This window comes from Haplochromis burtoni, unplaced genomic scaffold, assembly GCF_018398535.1.
Source record: "Haplochromis burtoni strain Fernald_Lab_line unplaced genomic scaffold, NCSU_Asbu1 Contig_272, whole genome shotgun sequence".
Lineage (NCBI taxonomy): Eukaryota > Metazoa > Chordata > Actinopteri > Cichliformes > Cichlidae > Haplochromis > Haplochromis burtoni.
Genome location: NW_024582633.1, coordinates 42,308 through 63,505, shown reverse-complemented (window position 1 = coordinate 63,505; position 21,198 = coordinate 42,308). Strand labels below are relative to the sequence as shown.

Genomic DNA, 21,198 nt, shown 5'->3' with positions numbered 1-21,198 from the left:
AGGAACAACGCAATTCTGGCACAAAAGAATGAAGAGGAGTCATCTGGGCATGCAGATTATCAGACTTTAAACATGCTCAAAGACATGCTCAAAGACACACAAGCACAAGACACAAACACAAGACCCACTCAGACACCACATTAAAGAGCACTTGTGTGGGCAGGTGAGCGTTGGTGTAGGGTCCCCTGCTCTTTCAACTAACGCCACTTCAAAGAGCACCCTGCATGAAGATGAATCTGGGCCTCAGCACCACAAACAAAGGTGGTGCCACTGCTGACGCACACACAGGCAGAAATGAAAGAACATTTTTCTCTCATCTGTTATTCCAGAAAAAAGAAAAGGAGAAAACATTCAGTGAGCAGCAGTTCTCTTGGTGAAAGTGCCTTGTTTGATACCAGAGGTCAGAGGAGAATGGCCAAGCTGCTTCGAGCTGACAGGAAGGCGACAGTAACTCAACCACTCATTACGTCCAATGTATGCAGAAGAGCATCACTGAACAGAAAACATGTGGAACCCTTGAAACAGATGGGCTACAACTAGAGTTGGACGTCTCAAGACCGGTCTTGGTCTCTTTTACGTGGTCTTGGTCTTGCCTTGGTCTCAACGGACTTTGGTCTTGGTCTCGCTGTCTCGGTCTCGCTGTCTCAGATCGACATAGTGGTCGGGAGATTTGGAGTCAACAGTATCCCTGACACACATTGTAACGTTCGATAATGTGTCATGCGCAAAAGCATCAGCTCTAAGAGCCGTGCTTACAGAGTGCTTTGTAGTGAATCAGAAGAGTCGACTCCCATTGGACGAGAGCCGGCTCCTCACTTAATTTCCTTTCACTGCTCAGCTCTCACACAGTGGCTCAGCTATGCTCCAATCCCTCCATATTGTGGCCAATCACATGCGAGGATATAGGATAATATCATTATGTGAAAAACAGAGAGGGTGAGAGACGCGGCAGTCAAGTGGAGCGTGCTTCTGTCCTTTCACTAAGTGAGTGAGACAGTAGACAGCGGTGAAGAGGGCCGTGCGAGTGCATCGCAAAAACACATATATATGCCTGACACCTGTAAACGAAGCAGCATCTGGCTGCAGTTTAAAGACTTTTTTTGTCTCATCTCGACTTTGTCTTGGTCTTGACTCGGTCTGTCTTGGTCTTGGTCTTGTCTTGGTCTCGATACCCTCTGGTCTTGGTATTGTCTTGGTCTTAGTTTAGGCGGTCTTGACTAAAAGTCTAGCTACAACAACAGAAGACCACAGCGGGACCTGTAAGGCTCAGATTAGGAAACTGAACTTTGCACAGTTTCATTAAAATGGAACAATAGATGATTGGAAAAACCTGGGTTATTTGTTGCTGACCATAATCGTCCCTTTATGACCACAATGTACCCAGTATATCACTGAGTTCACTGTACTCAAATAGTCTCCACAGTCACCTGATCACGGCCCAATAGAGCACCACTGGGATGTAATGGAACAGGAGATTTGCTTTATGTGTGTGATGCTGTCATGTCAACATCAATCAAATAGTTTCCAGTGGTTTCCAGTACTTCATACCTACAAAAGTGGCCTGAAAGAGCATGCGTCTAGATTTATTACCTATGACAATGTAGGCAAGGTGGTATCTTAAACATTTAGCTCAAGGCAGTATATGCCTACATAGTGATTCATAAAGTGGCAAGTGGACAGAGTAATCAAAGAAATTTTGAATTTGAAATAGAAATTAGTTGTGGAAGGTTAGATTAAACTGCAGCTAAATCTGGTTAAAACTATATATGATATGCATACAGTATATTTCACTGTGAAGTAGTTTCTTGTAAAATGCTGTTAGATTAGATTAGATAGAACTTTATTAATCCCTCGGGTGGGTTCCTCTGGGAAATTCGATAATAATTCGATAATTCGTTATGCATAACTGTTAAGAATAAAAACCTGACTTGATATAAGATTGTATGCTAGTCTCTTTAAACCTTAAATTAATTCTGATATAGACTAGTCTCTACTAAAGATCAGGCATCAGTGGTAATCTAGCTAAATCAGCTCCAGTGGGATTAAGGGGTTGAATCTTAATAAAGCAAACCTGTGTGCGATTGAACTCTATGTGTTTCTCCCACATTCAGGTCGAGAGCAGTATGGGAGCTACAATCCCAGGACCATTACTGTTTAGTCTGGTTGTTGTAGTTGGATTAAGATGTTAGCCATCCCCTGTTAACCTTTCTTCGCTAGACTGGGCTGATCCAGAACCTAACATGGTGAGGAGGGAGATAGAGCAAGATGAAAGGATACAAGGGATACGAGATTTACATGGGTCCACACTACAAGACTGCTGGAGGGCATAAGGTTAAGGAGAAAAAGAGAGCCCTCCTTCTCTCGCTCCCTATCTTTCCTCCTCTCCAGCATGTTTTGAATGCTAAACACCAGCCCACCATAACAGCCTCCTTCACCTCCTCCTTGCTTTCCTCAGCCCTCTCCTCCCCACCTCCTGCCCAGCAGAATCACTGATGTGAGGTCTTTTGTGAGAGCGCTGGCTGGCCTCAGACTGGCTCTGTTACGGTCTGACCACTGACCCAATCACCCGCCTTTTAAAGAGGTTTTGGGGTCGTGGGTTCACAACAAGGTGACTCAACTGTGAACGGCGGTCGGCATCCTTTTTCAAAGGGCCCATGTATTTACCTTTCCCTATCAGGGCTCTCTCTCTCCCTCTTTTCTTTACATTTTTGTTTCTTCTTTTTCACCCCTTTCTCCACATATCTTAAGTAACTGACCCGTCTCAGGCCTAATTAGCATAGCATCCCAGAGCGAGGGGAGCAGTAAGGCTAATGGGGGGGTTGGGTCTCCGTAAAACACTTAGAGTACAGCTTCAAGTTTCTAACAAGGACCATCACCTGAACCCACTCGAGCAGGTTTCTACAATCAATGTGGCGACAGCATAGTAATATATGATAAATTATTCCTTTTTCTTGGCAGAGGAAATGAACTAGCAGGGAAAGGCATCATGATTCAAAACAGAACTCCATTAGAGGTTTGGCTTGTGTCATTAATTTAAATGCACTGACAGAAATATCACATTGTTAGCCTTTACTGCATCACAATAATTATTCATGTCCATTTACTAGATGAGAGACATGTGTTTTCCTTCCGCTGTGCAAGAAGGTGGAAAAAATCCTATGGAGCTCAGTGCTCAACGACTGTTTTTTGTGCGGTACCTTTAACCTACACTAGAGGTTCAGCGGCGGCATTATCTACACCTACATTCTCAAATGGGCAATTCTTGAATATCAGCTGGGACACCCTAAGTGTGTTCCTTAAAATTGTTAGCATTTTTGGTGTAGATGATTTCCCATAATCTATACATGGAGAGACTGAGACTTACCATTCCATGTCCACAGTCAGTGCCATCAGCGAGTGGCATGTGCTGTGTACGGCACCCTTTGTGGTCCCCCTCCGCACTCGTACACCACAGCCTCTTGCACTGTTTCTGTGGGGGAAAAGAAACAAACGCAAGCAGTAAATCATTTGGGAATTAACAGGAAAAGAGCTTTTCTGTGATGTGAATATCCTGCAAGGTGTTAAAGCATGTACAAAACCCCTCTTATGCCAAAATATTTTTTTCAACAACACTGAATAACACAAGAAATAATTGCTCCAGCCATTTTGGTCTTACATAAGAGGGATAAAGCATGTGGTTGTAGTCCCAGTATATTAACGGAATTCTACAAACATTTCAATCCAAGCAGCTGGTAGTCGACTTTTTCTGATTCCCCGTTTGGTCAGTGTAAAGAAGTTTGACCCCATAATGGCAAGTCTATCATATTTGATACATGAGTTTTTAAGACCTCTACATCAACAGTGTGATTCATTTTCTCCTGAAATACCTGATATATACTATGAGACAGTAGCAGTATGCTACTATGAGCAATTAAATCACACTAAAATGAAGAATGTAGCAAAAATGATATGAATTAAAACTCAATTATGCAAAGTGATATTTAGTTTCCTTGTTTTCTTTTGTCAGGAGGTTCAATTAACGCTACAGTTTTCGCCTGATTACTTCATGGTTCAGGCTTTAAGGGGTTAACTACTCAATGAATGCCTCAGATATCTTAATATAAGAACGACGATGTGCAATTTTAACAGTTTTTCTACATGATAAATAAATGCTGTTGTAGTAAATGGAAGATATATGACAGTAAGAAAGAATCATAAGAAATAAGTGTGTAAAATTACAGAAAAAATATGTGGTAGCTCCTTAAAACACACTGTAACAAAGTTTTGTTCATTCACAGAAAAGTCCTCGTTTACCTTTTCCTCTTTTTTTAACTATACTACTACAAAACTATAATAGTGAGAAAACAGGAAGTTTTTACGTCTTACTTAGGTTTGAGTAATAAGAATGGCCATATCGGAGTTTCAGTAACAAAAGCTAGAAATTCAAGTAAATTCAGTTAATAGTCCAAAAATTAAGCCCTGCTTCAAATGTTTTGGCCCAGGTGTCCAGTGGGTCAGATTGGAGCCTTGGGTGGGTCAGTTTTGGATCCTTGGCCTTATTTTTGTCCCCTCAAATGTTTCAGGTAAAGAAATGTTTCACTTTCATTTTTTACCATGGCTTTTTAATCTATTTTGATAGCAAGACAACGTACCAAGTAAGGACAAATTTGGGAACCGGGACCAAACATCAGTTCACACTGTCTGTTGGCATTGTAGAGCTGACCAGGGAGGAGAGTGGGCATGTCATATGTTCTGCCCACAGGCTCATCAAGGAGGCACTCCCCATAGCCGGTGCTAAAAAATTAAATAAATAAATTCAAAACAAATCATGTACACATTCAACAGGCAGACTTTCACAGTACAGAATTCTTCATAACAATGTAGTAATTCCAACCCTAAAATGTATCAGCACACTTCATCTCTTTCATAAAAGCAAGGTAAACATCTCTGTGTCACTGTCTGTGATCATCCACAGATGAGTTTTCCTTGTGGGTGGTCTGTAACGTTACAGAGGAGAGAGACTGATACCACTTCCCCCTTAAAAGCCTAATAGCAAACGCTGTCACTGTGAAACTGGAGTTAGGCGCCACAGACTGAATAAAACAGTATTTTGATGGAGACAAAAAAAGGGATCTGCTTACTGATCACATTTGTATTAGATGTATTTTCCTCTGCTGAAGGCAAACAAGAACATTTAGAATGCTAAAGCACCATGATTAAGTTAAATAAATCTGCACCAGCCCCAGCGCTGCAGTATAATGACAGATTGTGCCGTATATGAGCCACACCCTGAGCCATGACACAATAAAAGAGACAACAAAAGCACAGCTGGACTTACTGCGTCTATCCACCAGCAGTCTGCGTATAAAATCATCCGCATTTACGGCCGTGAATGGGCACAAATGAAACATGTTAGCAGAGCAAGGCGAGCCACAAAGGATCTTCTCTCGCTTTGTTTACTTTGGGAAAAGGAAACTTTCAGATGAGACAGGTCTAGATGTGTAATTAGACAACATGTCTGCACTGCTCTGACAAATTTCATCCTGGATCGAGCCGCTAAAACACCTGCTCAACAAAGCACCAGCTGATGTGACAGGCCAATAATTACACAGGATTATCCTCCGTTACCATTACTTTGTTTCTTTACCCTTTCATTTCCAGCCATAATGTAAGAAATTGTTGCAAATGCTGGCTTGTGGCAAGAGGAGGGGATGATTACACTAGAAGAAAGCAACAGCAGTGGAAGACACTGAATGCAAACCACATAGCAGCCTGTTGAGGAATCATTCGGACAGTCCCATATTACAGTGTCTTTCAGCAGTTGGTCATCTGTCTAATCGGTGCACTGGAACTTAATGGAATTATTATTAAGACCGAGACAGACCGAGGCAGAAGGGGTCATTGTGGTCATGTTCTAAATGAAACATCTATGTTCTGGGGAGGGGGGACAAAAAATCAGCTGTGTGGATTCAAGACGGTGAGCCAATTCCCATCTGGAAACAAGAGCTGTCACACCTGGAAGCCTTTGGCAGACTTGGAAGTGTGTTTATTTACAAGGTGACTCGGTTATTGTGTTCTTGTCACATGAGACTAAACAATAACAGTTTTCACGTACACCATAAAGGCAAGATGTCAAGAGGTCAGCTCATGACAGATTGGAGGCTTCTACAAAGAGCTAAATGACATGTGCAGTGTTCGATCAAACAGTAGTAAGTCTGTCATGTCAGCGTTTTGCCTCTGACAAGATGAATTATTGTTGTCCTTTTTTTTTTTACTGCTGTGCAAAGATGTGCTTTTACTTTGTAGTGCTTAAAACGTAAAACTTAAGGTTCTCTTCCAATTAAGTGTTAAAAACTTCAGTAAGGTTTTAAGCTGTCACTTCAGAAAGAATCATGCCAAAAACAACAGAGATCCGTTTAGATGATGCTCACAAAGCAGGAGATGGATTTACAAATTTATGACAGCGTTGTGTCAAGATCTATAGTGAGAAGTAGCATCAAGAAATTCAAAGAGTCACACAGTAAAGAACAAGCCTGGCAGAGATGTGTCTAAAAACCCCAGAACAACTGCCAAAATGCTAGTTAACGATTTAGTCAAGTCAGGGATAATGGTCTCAAGGAAGTTAATCACTAGAACTTTGTGCAGGAATGGACTGTGAGTTCACAGACCAAGAAAAACTTCTCTTCACTGCAGAAGAAACAACTTCAAGTCAGACCTAAATATACCAGGAACAACCTGGAGAAAGATACTAGAAGTGGGTCCTTGGATCAAATAAGACTAAACTGCTTGTTTGACTAAAGAGACAGTGTTTATGTTTGGATTACGACGGGAGAGGCGTGAAACACAGTAGTGGTGGTATTGTGTTGTAGGGACGTTTAAGTGCATCTCAAAGTGGAAGGAATCATAAAGAAAGAATATGTGACTACTCTCATGGAGGGAGGCTGATAATTCCGTCTTCAACTGTATGAAGATTGTCTTCAACTTCCTCATCCACAACCAGATGGCTGTCCCTCCGTGAGCCTGGTCCCGCCTGAGGTTTCTTCCTGTTAAAAGGGAGTTTTTCCTTCCCACTGTCACCAAGTGCTTGCTCAAATGGGGTCATCTGATTGTTGAGGTTTTTGCTGTATAATGTCTTTACTTTAACATAAAAGTGCTCTAAGTCAGCTGTTATTGTGATTTGGTGCTATATAAAAAATTGAATTGAACTGAATTACAGTTATATATGAATAAACACAAAGTAGATGTAGTAGCTCCTAGTTTTCGTCAAGAAAATAGATGCTGATGGATTATTTATAATAATTTCACATTACACTTTATAAGAGTTGTTGCTGCTTTGGCAAAATTTGAGATGTACATAGGAAATCGATAGGGTTTCCCCAAAATGAACAAGAACTAGAGCGTAGGAATAGTCAAAGAGTTGCATTTAAATTTTATATTTGGATGTTGTGGGTTAAATCAAATTGCACAGTGCCAGAGTAGGAATGAATAGTGTCTTTGTGCAGCAGATGGGACACAATGACACTGCACTACAACAGTACAGTTTTCATCAGCTTTCAGGTACGGGACTTGAGTGCACATTATTACAACAATATTCAGACAAGAGGGACCGCATTAGGGAATCCGTTGCTGTTTGAAAAGGGATGTTTGAGAGGTGGCACGGCCTTTGGTTTTGTAAACTGTTACAGGTTGAATTTACTCTAAGGGAAGAATGGGCAGTCAAAACACTGATATACTTGACCAGGTCGGTCCACTCAGCAGGAGTGGTGCTGCAGAAGTGCTACTTTCAATCAATGCTCCTCATTGTTGGCTTGCAAAAAACTTCAAAAGCACTTGGACTGCACTCTCAAGAGCCTTTCCCACCACCGCGGCTCCCACACCGAAGCCAGTGCTTCGTTCTCGATACCTGCACTGTGTGTTACATCCAAAGTGACTAACAAATGTTACAGTTTAACATGAATGCGACTGACGTTCACGTCATGCTCTTCCTGCTTTTTTGTGTAGTAATTAGATACAAACAGAAGAGCAACACAACTTTATCCAAACAATAAAGAGACAGATGGACATTCTTTTCAACTTTGGCTGCAAGTTCCAACCACTGGATGCTGAGGTCCGGGCTAGCTGGAAACTATGCAAAGAGCATGGCCTTAAAACTCCATATGAGGCCATCGCCTAATTCTCGAGACGCATCTGGTTAACAAGGCTGTCCTTTGTGAAGGCCTCTACAATTAACAGAGGAAAGGAGGCAAAGATTAAAGGGTCATGTTCAGGGAAGATGTAATTATAACTGACATTTCCCATTTTGAATCGAAGTCAGGATGAGCGTCCGTGGGTGCGGGTTTGGAGTAGCTGAATCAGCCACCTCCCCATGCACAAGGTTGTGGTGATGAAATGGGATTAGTGACTAGATTACTGTTTGGCCAACTTCTTTACAAAATAGCTCTGTCTGAGCAGGGAGACAGATGAAGGACTTCAGGAGATCCATCGCTCAGGTCAGCTGAGGAAGACCCCCAAAATTCAAACAGGAAATACTCTTTCAACACAAGGCAATAACAACTCCACACAGTTTACATTACACTGACCTGTCTGCAGAGTTCTGTGGGAGACTGGAAGCAGTTACATGTAAAAGCTGGAAAAAACAGCACTTTCTCTCCCGTGAGAAGAGCTCATAATGAGTCACGTGTTTAGATTACGAAGCAATTTAGAACCAGATAGGAGAGCTGCAGATACCTACTCAAGAAAGTCGGTGATGTACTTGCGACTGCACTTGGACCACGACCAAGGGTTGGTATCGTAGTTAAGTGTAGGAGCCATGACGTGATACTGGTGCTTTATCCCTGCCTCCCGGCACTTGGGGTTGTCATCATGAGGCATGTTGAACCTGGTGCAGAACAAAAAAAAGGGGGAATTTAGAGATTGTGAGGGTTATCATCCGATTATTAGATATGCCATAGTAAAAAGGATAAATGTCTAAGATCGACTCTCAGTCATTTGTAGCAGGGGTTCACAACCAGCCCACAGATCCGGTAATATCTTTGAGTTATTCCTCACACTTTGCACTTTTCCTCTACTGGTCTGTTTGTTTTCCACTTCCAAATACATGCACATCCTTATTTGTATTATTTGCTAAATATTTAGAGAGTAAAATCCTTTCAAGAGTTTCAAGAAAACTCCAACTGGCCAGTAGGTGGTGCAACATTGTCTTAAAAAAATGTCACACTCCATCTATCATTATCTATTGGCTTCAACATCGAGAACAACATGCTAGTGAGATCTATCTCCAGCTTAGAGGTCAAAGCTCACCATCTCACATTCTCAAAGGGCTTAATGCTTAGAAAAAGCTGGGGGTAATAGCACCTCACACATCAGTTGCTCTCACAGACAGGAGAACAAGACTGATGTGTACACAATCTTACCAATAAAGCTGCAATAACATTGTCACAAACATTTGCTGAGATAATACTATTTCCTGTATTTTCTGCAAGTCCAAAAATCAGTTAACCAGCTAATTGTTTGAGCATTTGTCTTTAGTGATCAAGCAGTGAGACGGGAGTCTTTGCAAAAGAATAACTGTACGTAATGAGGCATGGAAGCTGCAAACTAATGAATTCATCCAGGCTGTCTGTAGCTGGCAGTCTCATAGAGCAGGTTTTCTTGATCATGTCCAGAACAGTGCAGCCCAGCATACATGTCCTGTTTTGTACTGCGGTTTGGCGCATTACCCATAAATACATGCACGCATGAGTACACATGTATTTATACACACAGGATCCCATGCAGCTGTATGATGTCTTGAGATGTTTACGCCAGGATGTGGAGCAGTGCTGTGCTCTGGGCTGGAGCTAAGGGTCAATCCATACCACCACACAAACAAGATCTAGCATGGCTGGCATGAAGCCCACCCTACGGGAGACGGAGAGCCCGAGGGCAAACACCCAGGAAATAATTAAGCCTCTGGCACAGTAATAAGCTCTGCACACAAACCAAGCCCTTGGATAATACTCACAACATCAAAACTGAATCAACTGGTACTATGCAAAAGATTTTTTGTCACTTATGATGTAAAAAAAAAAAGTAAATAGAATTGAATTTCACAAAAAAAAGGAGAGAAAACATAAAACTGGATATGTTGCGTCAAATAAGTCAGATCAGAAGGATACAAATGAGAATACAACCTTAAAATCCTGAGATGAGAGCCTTTTAGTGTAATGAGGTTATAAAAATGGCAGTTTTGTGGCTAGATCAATGGAGGAACCAATTTCAGTGATTTACATGCATTCGAAACCACTCACTTCAAGCTCTTAACAAAATAACTGCATCACTCTGTGCACATCACTGTCCCTGCGCCACTCTGCCACCCTATTTGATGGATCTTCAGCACTGAAAAAAGTATTTCTTTGATTAAAATCCTTTGAAAAGCACTTCAAGATAGGCAGAGCTCACTGTCTGTGAACTACACATCTTAGCTGCTCTGAATGTACTTGTCCACGAGAAGAAACCATCTTTAACAATCCCAGAGATTTTATCCCATTGGCTTTCTGATTTGTTTTGTTTTTTGTGTGCACTTTACACACTTGATATACTTCCATCCATCCATCCATTCGCTTCCGCTTATCCTTTTCAGGGTCGCGGGGGGACGCTGGAGCCTATCCCAGCTGTCATAGGGCGAGAGGCGGGGTACACCCTGGACAGGTCGCCAGTCTGTCGCAGGGCCAACACACAGGGACAGACAACCATTCGCACTCACATTCACTCGCACATTCACACCTAGTGGCAATTTGGATTATCCAATTAACCTATCCCCACAAGCTGCATGTCTTTGGACGGTGGGAGGAAGCCGGAGTACCCGGAGAGAACCCACGCAAACACGGGGAGAACAATTTGCAAAGTCAGGAAGATTTATTTTTGATCTGGGACATGTGAAGACAGACAAATGTTTTAAGTCCTCATACATGTCACCTTTGAGGAGCTATCAAGTGACGCCACGCCACCTAAAAATCCCTGTGCTGCCTAGTAGTGATCGCACATTCTCGCAGTTATCTGAGAAAGGCCTCCCAGCCATTAGTCTAAGTCTCTGATTAATCTGCAGTGCTCTTGAGTGGGTCCCATTACCTGACACTGGCTTTCTCAGAGCGCCAAACACTCATGAGAGCTCACGCCTGCAAACACAGTGATCCGCCATGCCAAGAGACAGAGCCAAGTGGGCTTCCAGCTGCTTGAACTTTAGCATAAACAGATCCACATGAGACTCAAAGTAAAAAGGGGAGGGTGTAAGCTTGGTCCATCTGCTGCTCCTCTGGTCCAGTCTCTCCACTGGAAAAATGTGTGACCGTGGCAGAGGAACTAGAAAAAAATATCTCTCATTCTTAACTATTACCTCACAGGCTCACACTGACAGTGCGCCTTTTTACTACCCAGATGGAGAGAAGCAGAAGAGAAAAAAAAAACAAAGACAGAGGCCTTGTCTTTATCCAAAAGTAAGCTCTCTGTTTTAAATCACCTGGAGCGTTCGTAAGAATGAGAAGGTAATGACTTATTTATCATAATTTCGCCACAAATGGATGTTTGGAATAAACATCGCTTCATACGAGAGATAAAGTCATGTGTTTTGACTCGGTCATTTGAAGACAGATTATGCGTATGAGTCTTTCTTCACTCCACACATGTGGCAGTATTTGCTTGTTGTGAAAACACTCTCTGGCGCAAAGGCATGTTGTGATAACCCCGCCATTACCCGCTCGAAGGCGAGCAGCACATGATGGCGATGTGACATATCCAGTTTGTTTTACCTGTCTTTGGCGCTGAGGAGTCGGGGGGCGGGGGGGGGGGGGCTGGAAGGCTTTCCAAGTACTAAATACAATATTTAGCTTTGTACTTGCTCCTTGTACCATTTCCAAGAAAATCTTTGTTGTTGTTCATCAATGCCAGGTCCAATTATTATTAGGATTTTTGAGGGTTTTTTCTGGCATTCACATAAAATTGTGTCTTTGAGCTTATAGCTATCGAGGTAAAGCTCGGACACATGGAGGGTTGACGTCCTGAGCTCTATAGTAAGGCATTGTAGGCTGGCATGTTATTAAAAGTCAAGGTTTTTTTTCTTTATTATGTTTTGCACCTGTGTCTGCTGCACTCTGTGTCTCTTGATAAGAGGGCTTTTGTAGTCAAGCTTGGCTTTGAGTGGTGACATACGTCCTATGTGTGTGTGTGTGTGTGTGTGTGTGTGTGTGTGTGTGTGTGTGTGTGAGTTATGGGGGTGGTGGTGGGGCAACAGGTTTAGAACTGCAACTTACACATGGCCCAGCTCATGAGCGATGGTGAAGGAGGCACTAATTCCATTTTCCTCACTAATGGAGCAGCTCCGGTACGGGTCGCACATGGTCCCCAGCTCAGCAAGCCCTACAGGGTCAACACACACCAATACGCACACACAGGAAAACACACAGATCCGCATAAACATCTACAAGCCAAGTGTGTCTGGGGGAAAAATAGTTGCTTGAGCGTTTGAGAAGATTAAAGGCATCAAAACTTCTGTTTCCTAAGAGAGATTAGCACTGCCACAGTCTCCCTCCTCCCAGGTCTACCACTCTGTTCTGTCACGATAATATTATTAGCTGACAGCTTGCCATAAACTCATTACAGCACAGTTCATGAGCTGTGGTCAGTGGAGTGGAAAGTTCACTGTAAAAGAACTTAACGTGCAGATATTTTTGCATGAAAATCAAAATATTACCTAATGTGTCACATTTGTCTTTAGCGCGGCAGATGTCTTCCCTGTGAAAAAGAAAAAACACCATCCTGTAAATCCCTTCTGAAAAGGGCAGCGTGCTCGAGCGACTTGCTTTCGAAAAGGAGGTGAGGGGTGGGAAAGGCAGATACCTGGTTATGAGGAGCGCAGTGTCGTGGTGAGAAGGATGGCTGTCGTCCTGGACGTTGTGGCTCTGCTGCCAGACACAGAAGTTGTGCAGAGTGGTGGCAGCGTTGAAGCTCACAGTGGGACCTTCCTGTTTTGGGTGAAACAGCAGTGGGGTTACGACCAACAAACTGGGCTTACATACAGTAACCTTTTTTAATAATGGTGGTAAAGACATATTAGAACATCATGTTCTTTAATGTGTGAGTCTTATGTTTGTGTTCATTATGATTATAATGTTTGGACTAAAGATTTAGGTGCTGGATTTTTGGAAAACAAGGACATACATTGGTAATTTTTCAGTGACATCTTGCAACCTACAACGGCCTTATGTTCTTTCCTGTGGTCCTTTCAATAACAGAGGTAGTGAGGAAAATCTCACCGTGACCAAACTAAACAAAGAAAATCCCTAGGCAAATGCCTACTTATTCAAAAACTGATAACAGAGCATTTTATTTGCAGGTGGCTAGCAGCCTTAATACATTATGATTTGTATTCCACATAAGCCCGACAAGAAAGACAGTGTCCTTTCAAAGAGGCCCCACAGAGAAAAAAAAGCCAAGCCAAAGACACCTGCAATGACGTCAGCCACACGCAGATGACCTGCGTACACGTAGCATTCAAGACCCCGTACTCACCTGTTCATTGTGGATGATGACAAGCTTGACAATCTTGATGCTGATGAGGTTTCCTATGCTGGGGTCCCTGTACACTGCTGCTACCTGTAACAAAGACAAAACACACAGACAAAAAAGAATGCAAACTTCCACTAACCTGAGTCAGAGCAGAGCTAGAGTCATGTATTAGTTAAAGTACTTGGAATGGGAACACACAGTCAAGGCTCTTTTAGCTAAGCTCTATTTTGGTTTAATCAAAATAGCAGCAGCTCACCAAAGTCAAAAGAAAGCACAAAGTGCCTCCTCGAGGGTAAGTTTAATCAACAGAGTATTTAAACCAATTACAACCCCCCCCACCCAGAAGACCATAGAAAAGGAAAAAGAAAAAAAGAAACTGGACCTGGCTACAAATGTGAAGCAGCCCCTCTGTGGGGACAGCAAAATATTCCAACTCTTTTCCCCTCTGCTACTCTTGCGTTTCTCATGCACCCGTGTCACGGTCAGACAGCGGTGCCCCGAAACAGGGTACGGCCTCATGACAGGAACTTATTAGTTACTATAAACATTTAGCTCATCGTAACATAGAGGGAAGCAAACGTAGCCCAGGCTTACCCGGGTTGAGTAATAAAACGAGACTGTCTTTGTATGCACGTCATCCAACGGTGACACATGACCCCGCTCATTAGACTCTCACCTCCAGTTTATGCTCTCATGCGATCAGTTTAACAGCCAGAAGCGAGGGAGGACGACACCATAAATTACTGCAAAATGCATTCAGGAGCCGATGTTGTTGACAAATATTAAACAGTAAAGGTTTTTTTAGGGCTTCTTAGAATTTATATTTTGCTACATGTGCAACATTTTTTTACATGGTTAAAAGCTACCTTCTTAAAATAACAGTAAGACATCAGGGGTCATATCTATACAGTTTATCGGCATGACCAATAGAAAATAATATGGTAAGTTTGGATAAATTGTGGCAAAAGTAAAGCAAATGTAACCATTTGAAAGAGGACAGGGGGAAAAAAGCATGCATTTGTGTATGGCTGCCCCCTGGTCTGCAGACATAAACATGATTTGCTGTCGAAACTGGCCAATGCAACACTCACTATACTCCAGCAACCTTTAAGGACACTCCACTGACAATCATTACTCCTCTGCAAGTAAATGAGTGTTTCAAACATTTTGCCTGTAATGGTGTAGAGAGACAGCAGATACTAGACTCAGTTCAATTAATAACCCGTCCTGAGTTGAGACGTTTTACTACCCAGTCCATCACAGTGTCACTGGCTTAATTACCAGCCTTCTTTCACAGTCAAAAGTAGGACTTATAAAGTGGTCAAGGTGCTGGACAGGCTAACATGGTTTGTTTGGCATATGCAGAAGCATGCTGAGGTTACATCGGAGTTAATGACCAAAAATGCCAAACAGTAAAATCTAAGACTAGAAAAACACAGCCCTGGACTTGACTGCAGTTTCCACTGGGCAATTGCTTTAATAGTGGAAAGAAATATATCACAGAGTACGTGGTGTATACATCAGAACTTAAATTTTTTAAAGTGTTGTCATATGTGGCGTATTCACTGAAAAAGCTTCTGAATACTACTGTGACCAAAATGTCAGATTGCTCTTTATTTCTGTTGCATTCATTTCAGCAGAGTTTATCATTTTTAAAAAGGTTCAATAGCACGAGTGTCATTGATTTAATGTTAAAATCTGACCCTCATGATGGAGACGATCATCATAAGAAGTTTCTTATCTGAAGTTGTTTATTTTTTGCTGTAAAGTTTTGGTCATTTTCTAGAGATCTTTCACAATTAAAAAAAGACGATGCATGTTTTCAATGTAAATGTCCACAAAACCACATTAAATTCAATACAGCTCTGCTGTAGACTTGGCATCTATTAAATTAGATCCATCTAGTGGAAAGGTTAATGTTTGTAAGTGTATTCCATCAAGCCTAATTTTGATCTAGTTTGAGACGCTTATTTACACAGGGGGAAACAACACGCTGAGCATACAGCCAAAGAACATGGCCACATAGAGTTAAACATTGCTTGGAAACAAATATGCATTTAGCTCGTCTCTAGCAACCGAGCAACCTATATTTGATTCAAGTTTAACTGACTATTCTATAAGTCTACAAGTCTCAAGTTTAAACGATTCAATGACTTATGAAATCTGCTGTGAACAACAGCATGGCTAACACTGAGACGTTTGTCATGTTCTTTCACTAAGTTTTTGCTACTTTTCAGTATTTTTAATGAACCTCTAAATCGTTCAGTTATTGATGTTTGGTTAAATTGGTTTAACAGCTGATTTTAAAACCCTTCTCCTCACATACAAGGTCTTGAGTAACTAACCCCATCGTATGTTAAAGACCTTTTAGCAGCATGTAATCCCAACAGGAAGGCAATGCCAGCAAACAATACTGAGCAAAAACACATTTAAACACTGAAAAAAATGAGAAACATTATTTTACTTACTACTGACATGATTGTTAGAATGTAGTGCTCTAGGTTGCGTCCATGGTGACGCACCATTTTGGCATCTGCTGTCACCATCAGCTCAACGTAGCGAGGATAGGACAGGAAACGCTTGCGCCTGCGTGGCGATCTCGGGTGTGGGCCGGTGGAGTTGTTCTCGAGCACGCGTTGGTGCTCTACTGTGGCTCTGAGAGATTCTAGCTCCTCTCTCATGGTCCCTCTCATCTCTGAAGAGGCTGGCTTCTTCAAGTTCTCTGTTTAAGAAAGAAAATAATTTAATAATAATGTGGTAATTAGCCTTTTTTTTAATGGACTACTTAACGTCATAAAGGTGTTTCATAAGAGGGCAAGCTACATCTACAGTTCAGTGCATGTTCTGGCGCAGCTTAGTTCCAATCACATAACTAGGCTTCTGTTGCAGACACCTGCCATAAACCGTCTCATTCAAGTGTTCAGGAAAGCAGTTGAACCCAGAGACACAGAGTCACTGGTGAGCTTTGAGCCTGTGTTTTATCTCAGGCAATCTGGATTCTCCTGTCTCAAACTAAGAAATCCCTTAACAGCACTTTACTGAGTCACACAGACTAGGCTCAGTTTACGCCATGCAGAGGCGTAAAAATCCTATATTCCGATCTGGATACCCCAGTCATTGTATTATTTTGGTAAATTGTTACAATCGTGGTGAAAGGAACACATTAACACTCAAACAGTTCCATTCATACGCCGCCTCCAACAGCAGCCTCAGACCCCGAATGACAGCCATACACAGTGCACACTCAAATGGCTCACTTCTCTCAGCTGAAGCGCACGTGTTGTGCTGGCTACAAACGGTAGATTCCATCATCATGACAGAGTGAAGTTAAAAGAGGAAAACAGAGACAGAGACACAGACCGATTGCCTATATTATTAGAGGCAAGGCAAGAAAAACTTGCTGTACTTAAAAATGAAGTAACGTTGATTGCACATTAATAAGAACCCTGGAGTTCTGAATAAAAACAGAGTGGAAAAACAGCAAGAGGTTTGCCAGTCACACCACAGGAATAATCCAAATCACAAAAAAGGGTTGAGTTTGTTTTCTGCAATGTCCCCAGATTCTCCTGACTGAAAATGATGACCAATGGAGGGCCAGATAAACTGCACGTATCAGCTATGAACATCAAAATGCTTAAGCAGTCAATCAGCACTGTATAACTTTACACTGCATTTTGTGAGAAGTCCAGGACCGGAGTATGCAGGTTGATCATTATGCTCTCCTGATTTCCACTGTTGCTTTGGCGCACATCCGTGATATAGTGTAAGAAAGCTTGCTTAAAGCAGTTTCACCTGTCGCCCTGCCGAGGAAAGATTGATTTAACGTATGCCAGGCGGGCGGAAGAGAACGATCAAAGAGAAGATTCATGAATGTAGTGCAGGAGGACATGCAGAGGGTTGGTGTGACAGAAGAAGTGGGATTGGGTGAGATGGAAATAAATGATCTGCTGTTGCCACCTCTAAAAGGACCAGCTGAAAGAAGAAAAAGAAGAAAAATATCAGGAGCCACTGATGAAATAGCTAAGAATTGACAATGAAAGATTTCACTGTCAATTTCCTATTTTGTCAAAACTCAAATTGCTGTAATTTTTAATAAATGTTTGTACATATAGGTGTAGTATTTTTCTTTTGCCTCCATTAAACCAAGCCGCAGAAGGGACACAATGTAGCAAAAGTTGCTAAAAAAATTACACCGACTATGTAATTACTTTAAGTAAGACCACTAGTGCTTACGATCCAAGCATAGTTTGGAATCCGTCATCCTCCTCAACTTTGGATAACCCGATTACAGTGAAGACTTCCATTGTGTTTTGTAAACTCAATCTTTCCAGACAGTCACACAGAGACAGATTGTGTGTAACTGTTAGATTAGGGAAAAAAAGAGAAAGGAAAACTCATTCAGTGCTCCGTGAGTATTCAAGCAATGCCCCCAGTGGGCACACGAGGCGAAGCGTGACTCACTGGCACAATGGCCCACAGCTCTTGCCGCCGTGAGCCCCAACCCCATGCCAGAACCAGCATCCAAGCCAGCGCCAAGCCGGTCTGTGCCTGTGCACGCAGCCCGGGCAGCTGGGCCAGCACGGAGCTTTGTATTTTCCAGGGAAAGAAAAGTCTCAAAGGCCAAAACCCACCGCACTAAACCCCTTAAACAGACTCATCGCTGCAGACAGTCCGACATCAAAGGGATTATCAAAGCACAGAGGAGTATCTCTCCATCCTCAGAAATTGGTGTTAAGACTCAGAGTAAGCAAGTGTGTGATGGAAAAAAAAGAGGAGGAGGTGAAAATATTGCCTTCTGCTATAATAGCCTTTGAATCAGTGCAGATTAGCCACACACAACCTTCCCAAATCGCCTTAGGTTGAAATCCCCCTCTCGCTAGGTAGTGAGCTGCTACTTACACCATGAGAAGACAGGGGTGACTGACCCACTGTATGCACAGAGGCATTACATCACTCACTGGGCACTGGAAAAATCAGCCACAGAAGGTCTTTATATCTCTGTGCTCTGCATGTTGGAATTTACTATCAGCAAAAAGAACCTGATAGATATTATTTCTTTTCAAACTTGGAATATAAACTCGAACTTCAGAGGTTTCTCATGATCGGGAGCATTAAAAAGGGGCCCTGCATGGCATGAGTGTAGGCATTTCCAACTTATAATCTAGTCGATTCCAATGTACACACAGCTAAATTGTACCAACAGAACACACTCACTTCTATGTTCCAACACCTAATTGACTCGGGATGTGTAAATCTTTATATCACTGTGCCAAAACACAATCTAAACAATGAACATTACCCTGTTTGTGTATTCACTCAATGCCATGAATAATTGCAGACAAAATATCCCATACACACAATGACTGAACTCTTTTAAACATATCTAGACATTTTGATTGGGTTTGAACTGCCACATATGTTAACAGTTAAGCATTTATTTACATTAATCCATAAACATTAAAGTGTGGAAATATTTTACTGTTACATAGACTTTTAGTCTGAGTCCATCTATGTATACCAGCCTGTCCAAAAGGATCTCAATGGGATTTTAACATAGAGCTGCTCTTTCATGACAAATGCCAAGAACCAGCACATACGTAGTTGAACTAATAACCATTGTTTTACAGTGTTTTGCTGGCCTTCTGAGAGTTGTCATCTTAGGCTACACATTAAACCAGGGGTGGGCAATTCCAGGCCCTGAGGGCCGGTGTCCTGCAGGTTTTAGAGCTCACCTTGGGTCAACACACCTGAATCACATGATTAGTTCATTACCAGGCCTCTGGAGAACTGCAGGAGCTAATTTAGCCATTTAAATCAGCTGTGTTGGTTCAAGGACACATCTAAAGTACACTTTCCAATCAGTACAGGTAGTGCCTGCTACTTAAAACAATCAGACAGCGTGGTTATTGGAATACAAGTTAAGAGGGGAAAAACTTTGAAACCACCGCAGACAGGGGCACAATTAAGTGTAATTCTGCGGCTAGACAGTGGAGAAGTAAGGCAGCTAATTGCTTCTGCTGAAGAAGGCTTTTAAAAGTGAAGTGGCGTGGCTGTCGACATCACTGGAAGTATGGTCTTTGTACACTTGCAGTCCACTCGGTTGATATTTTCAGTTCAGAGATAACGACAGCATAGTGGTCGGCTGCAGACCTCCTCAAATGACGAAACACTACTTGTGGATCAGAACTGTGACGGGTAGTAGCCTGGAGTATTATCTTAGCCAAACCAAGATGTCTAGTTTAAAGGGGTTCATCCAAATATACTAAAGATTAAATCATTATGGATACCATTTGAATTCAATTGGAAAATGTTTGGATTGGGATACGCAAGAAGCAACCCTTCCTCTTTGTTGAATACACATGTCTTCAAATCTTAGAGTAATTTGGTTACATCTGGAAGGCCCAGTCAATAGTTTATAGGACAGATGTTGGCGTTTTACAAGGAAGTGCCGATAAAGAGCAAATACATCATTTTCTAAAGCTCTTCAAAAAGTGTCAAAGATTTGATGAAAAGTCTCTAATAATATTATTTTTTATTTATCCAAATAAAAGTTCCATTGAGATTAAAAAAATCCTTTTTCAAAAGTGATCTGGTCAAGACAGAGGCAAAGATTTAGTCATTCTAAACAGAAATAAATAGTTTCTGCTTGTACTGACATACAAAACAAGCGAGTGAATACAACATATACATGATACACGATGTTGTATATACAATAACACAGAACTAGTGCCACTTCAAGAGCAAAGACATTAACAATGAGCACTATGTTCTCGATCCTTTGAAACTCCCCGACAGGAACTATTCTGGACAGTTTCCTGTCCTTCTGTAGATTATTCTAATGACAAAAAGGGGCAGCATATTTTAACGTCTTTTTTTGCAGGGATAAATACTGCTAACGTTTTGCTTGAGTGAAGGCCATACTAATCATGGTTTTACACATGTATGTTCACAGGTATATAAAACCAGCCCAATCGGAGATTTGCACACACAGGATGCTAATAAAATGCAAAGCAGCAAATTAAACAGGATCTTCAGGTTTTGTTAAATGCATCACTAAAGAGCATCAACCTCAACACTGCAATTTATCCAATCACACGTTTATACGTAATGTTAAAATCCTATCTGATAAGGACATATACTCATTTTTCTTTTCCTCGAAGACGACCATTTGTGACTCAACAATGACTACAGATCTGTTCAAGGAACCATTTAAATATCGAGATGTTGATTTTACTCCAAGACAATCAGTATGGATGACTTAATCACGTCTACCATATTTTAAAAGAAACCCCTACTTTAGATACTGCACTATAAATCATCTTTACATTAAAAATGTAGCTCTGTGTTTTTGAAGGATGTCTGGCCTCTATGATAGTAAACAGCCCGAGACCCTGGCCAAGTCACTGATGATTTCCGGTCATCTCTTGGGTTTACCCTTAGTGGGAAACTGTTGCTCTTCCAGCATCCATGCCACCATGCAGTTAATCACTGTCACTCAAGTTGTTTGAATAAGCTCAAGTCTGTTAAGAATGCCCAGACAGTATTCAGTGGCAGAAAATAGCTCAAGTTGGAATCTGAGCAACACACCCAACACACTGGGTTCAATAGGGCTGTGGCCTCAGGGTAGGCACATGGCAGCTATTAAAGTTACAGACTGTGTGTGTACCCAGCCCTACT

At 41.8% G+C, this 21,198-nt stretch overlaps 1 protein-coding gene across 1 annotated transcript in view; it reads right to left on the bottom strand.

The window, feature by feature from the left end:
- LOC102294123 (A disintegrin and metalloproteinase with thrombospondin motifs 20) overlaps positions 1-21,198 on the bottom strand; it is a 76,161-nt gene that overhangs the window by 44,387 nt on the left and 10,576 nt on the right. The window contains exons 4-11 of the mRNA XM_005939762.3: positions 15,990-16,243; positions 13,525-13,608; positions 12,853-12,977; positions 12,707-12,747; positions 12,267-12,372; positions 8,711-8,857; positions 4,632-4,773; positions 3,365-3,469 (exon numbers count right to left, since the gene is read on the bottom strand). Of these exons, the coding sequence (XP_005939824.1) occupies positions 3,365-3,469; positions 4,632-4,773; positions 8,711-8,857; positions 12,267-12,372; positions 12,707-12,747; positions 12,853-12,977; positions 13,525-13,608; positions 15,990-16,243 (1,004 nt within the window). The remainder of the gene's footprint in view (positions 1-3,364; positions 3,470-4,631; positions 4,774-8,710; positions 8,858-12,266; positions 12,373-12,706; positions 12,748-12,852; positions 12,978-13,524; positions 13,609-15,989; positions 16,244-21,198) is intronic.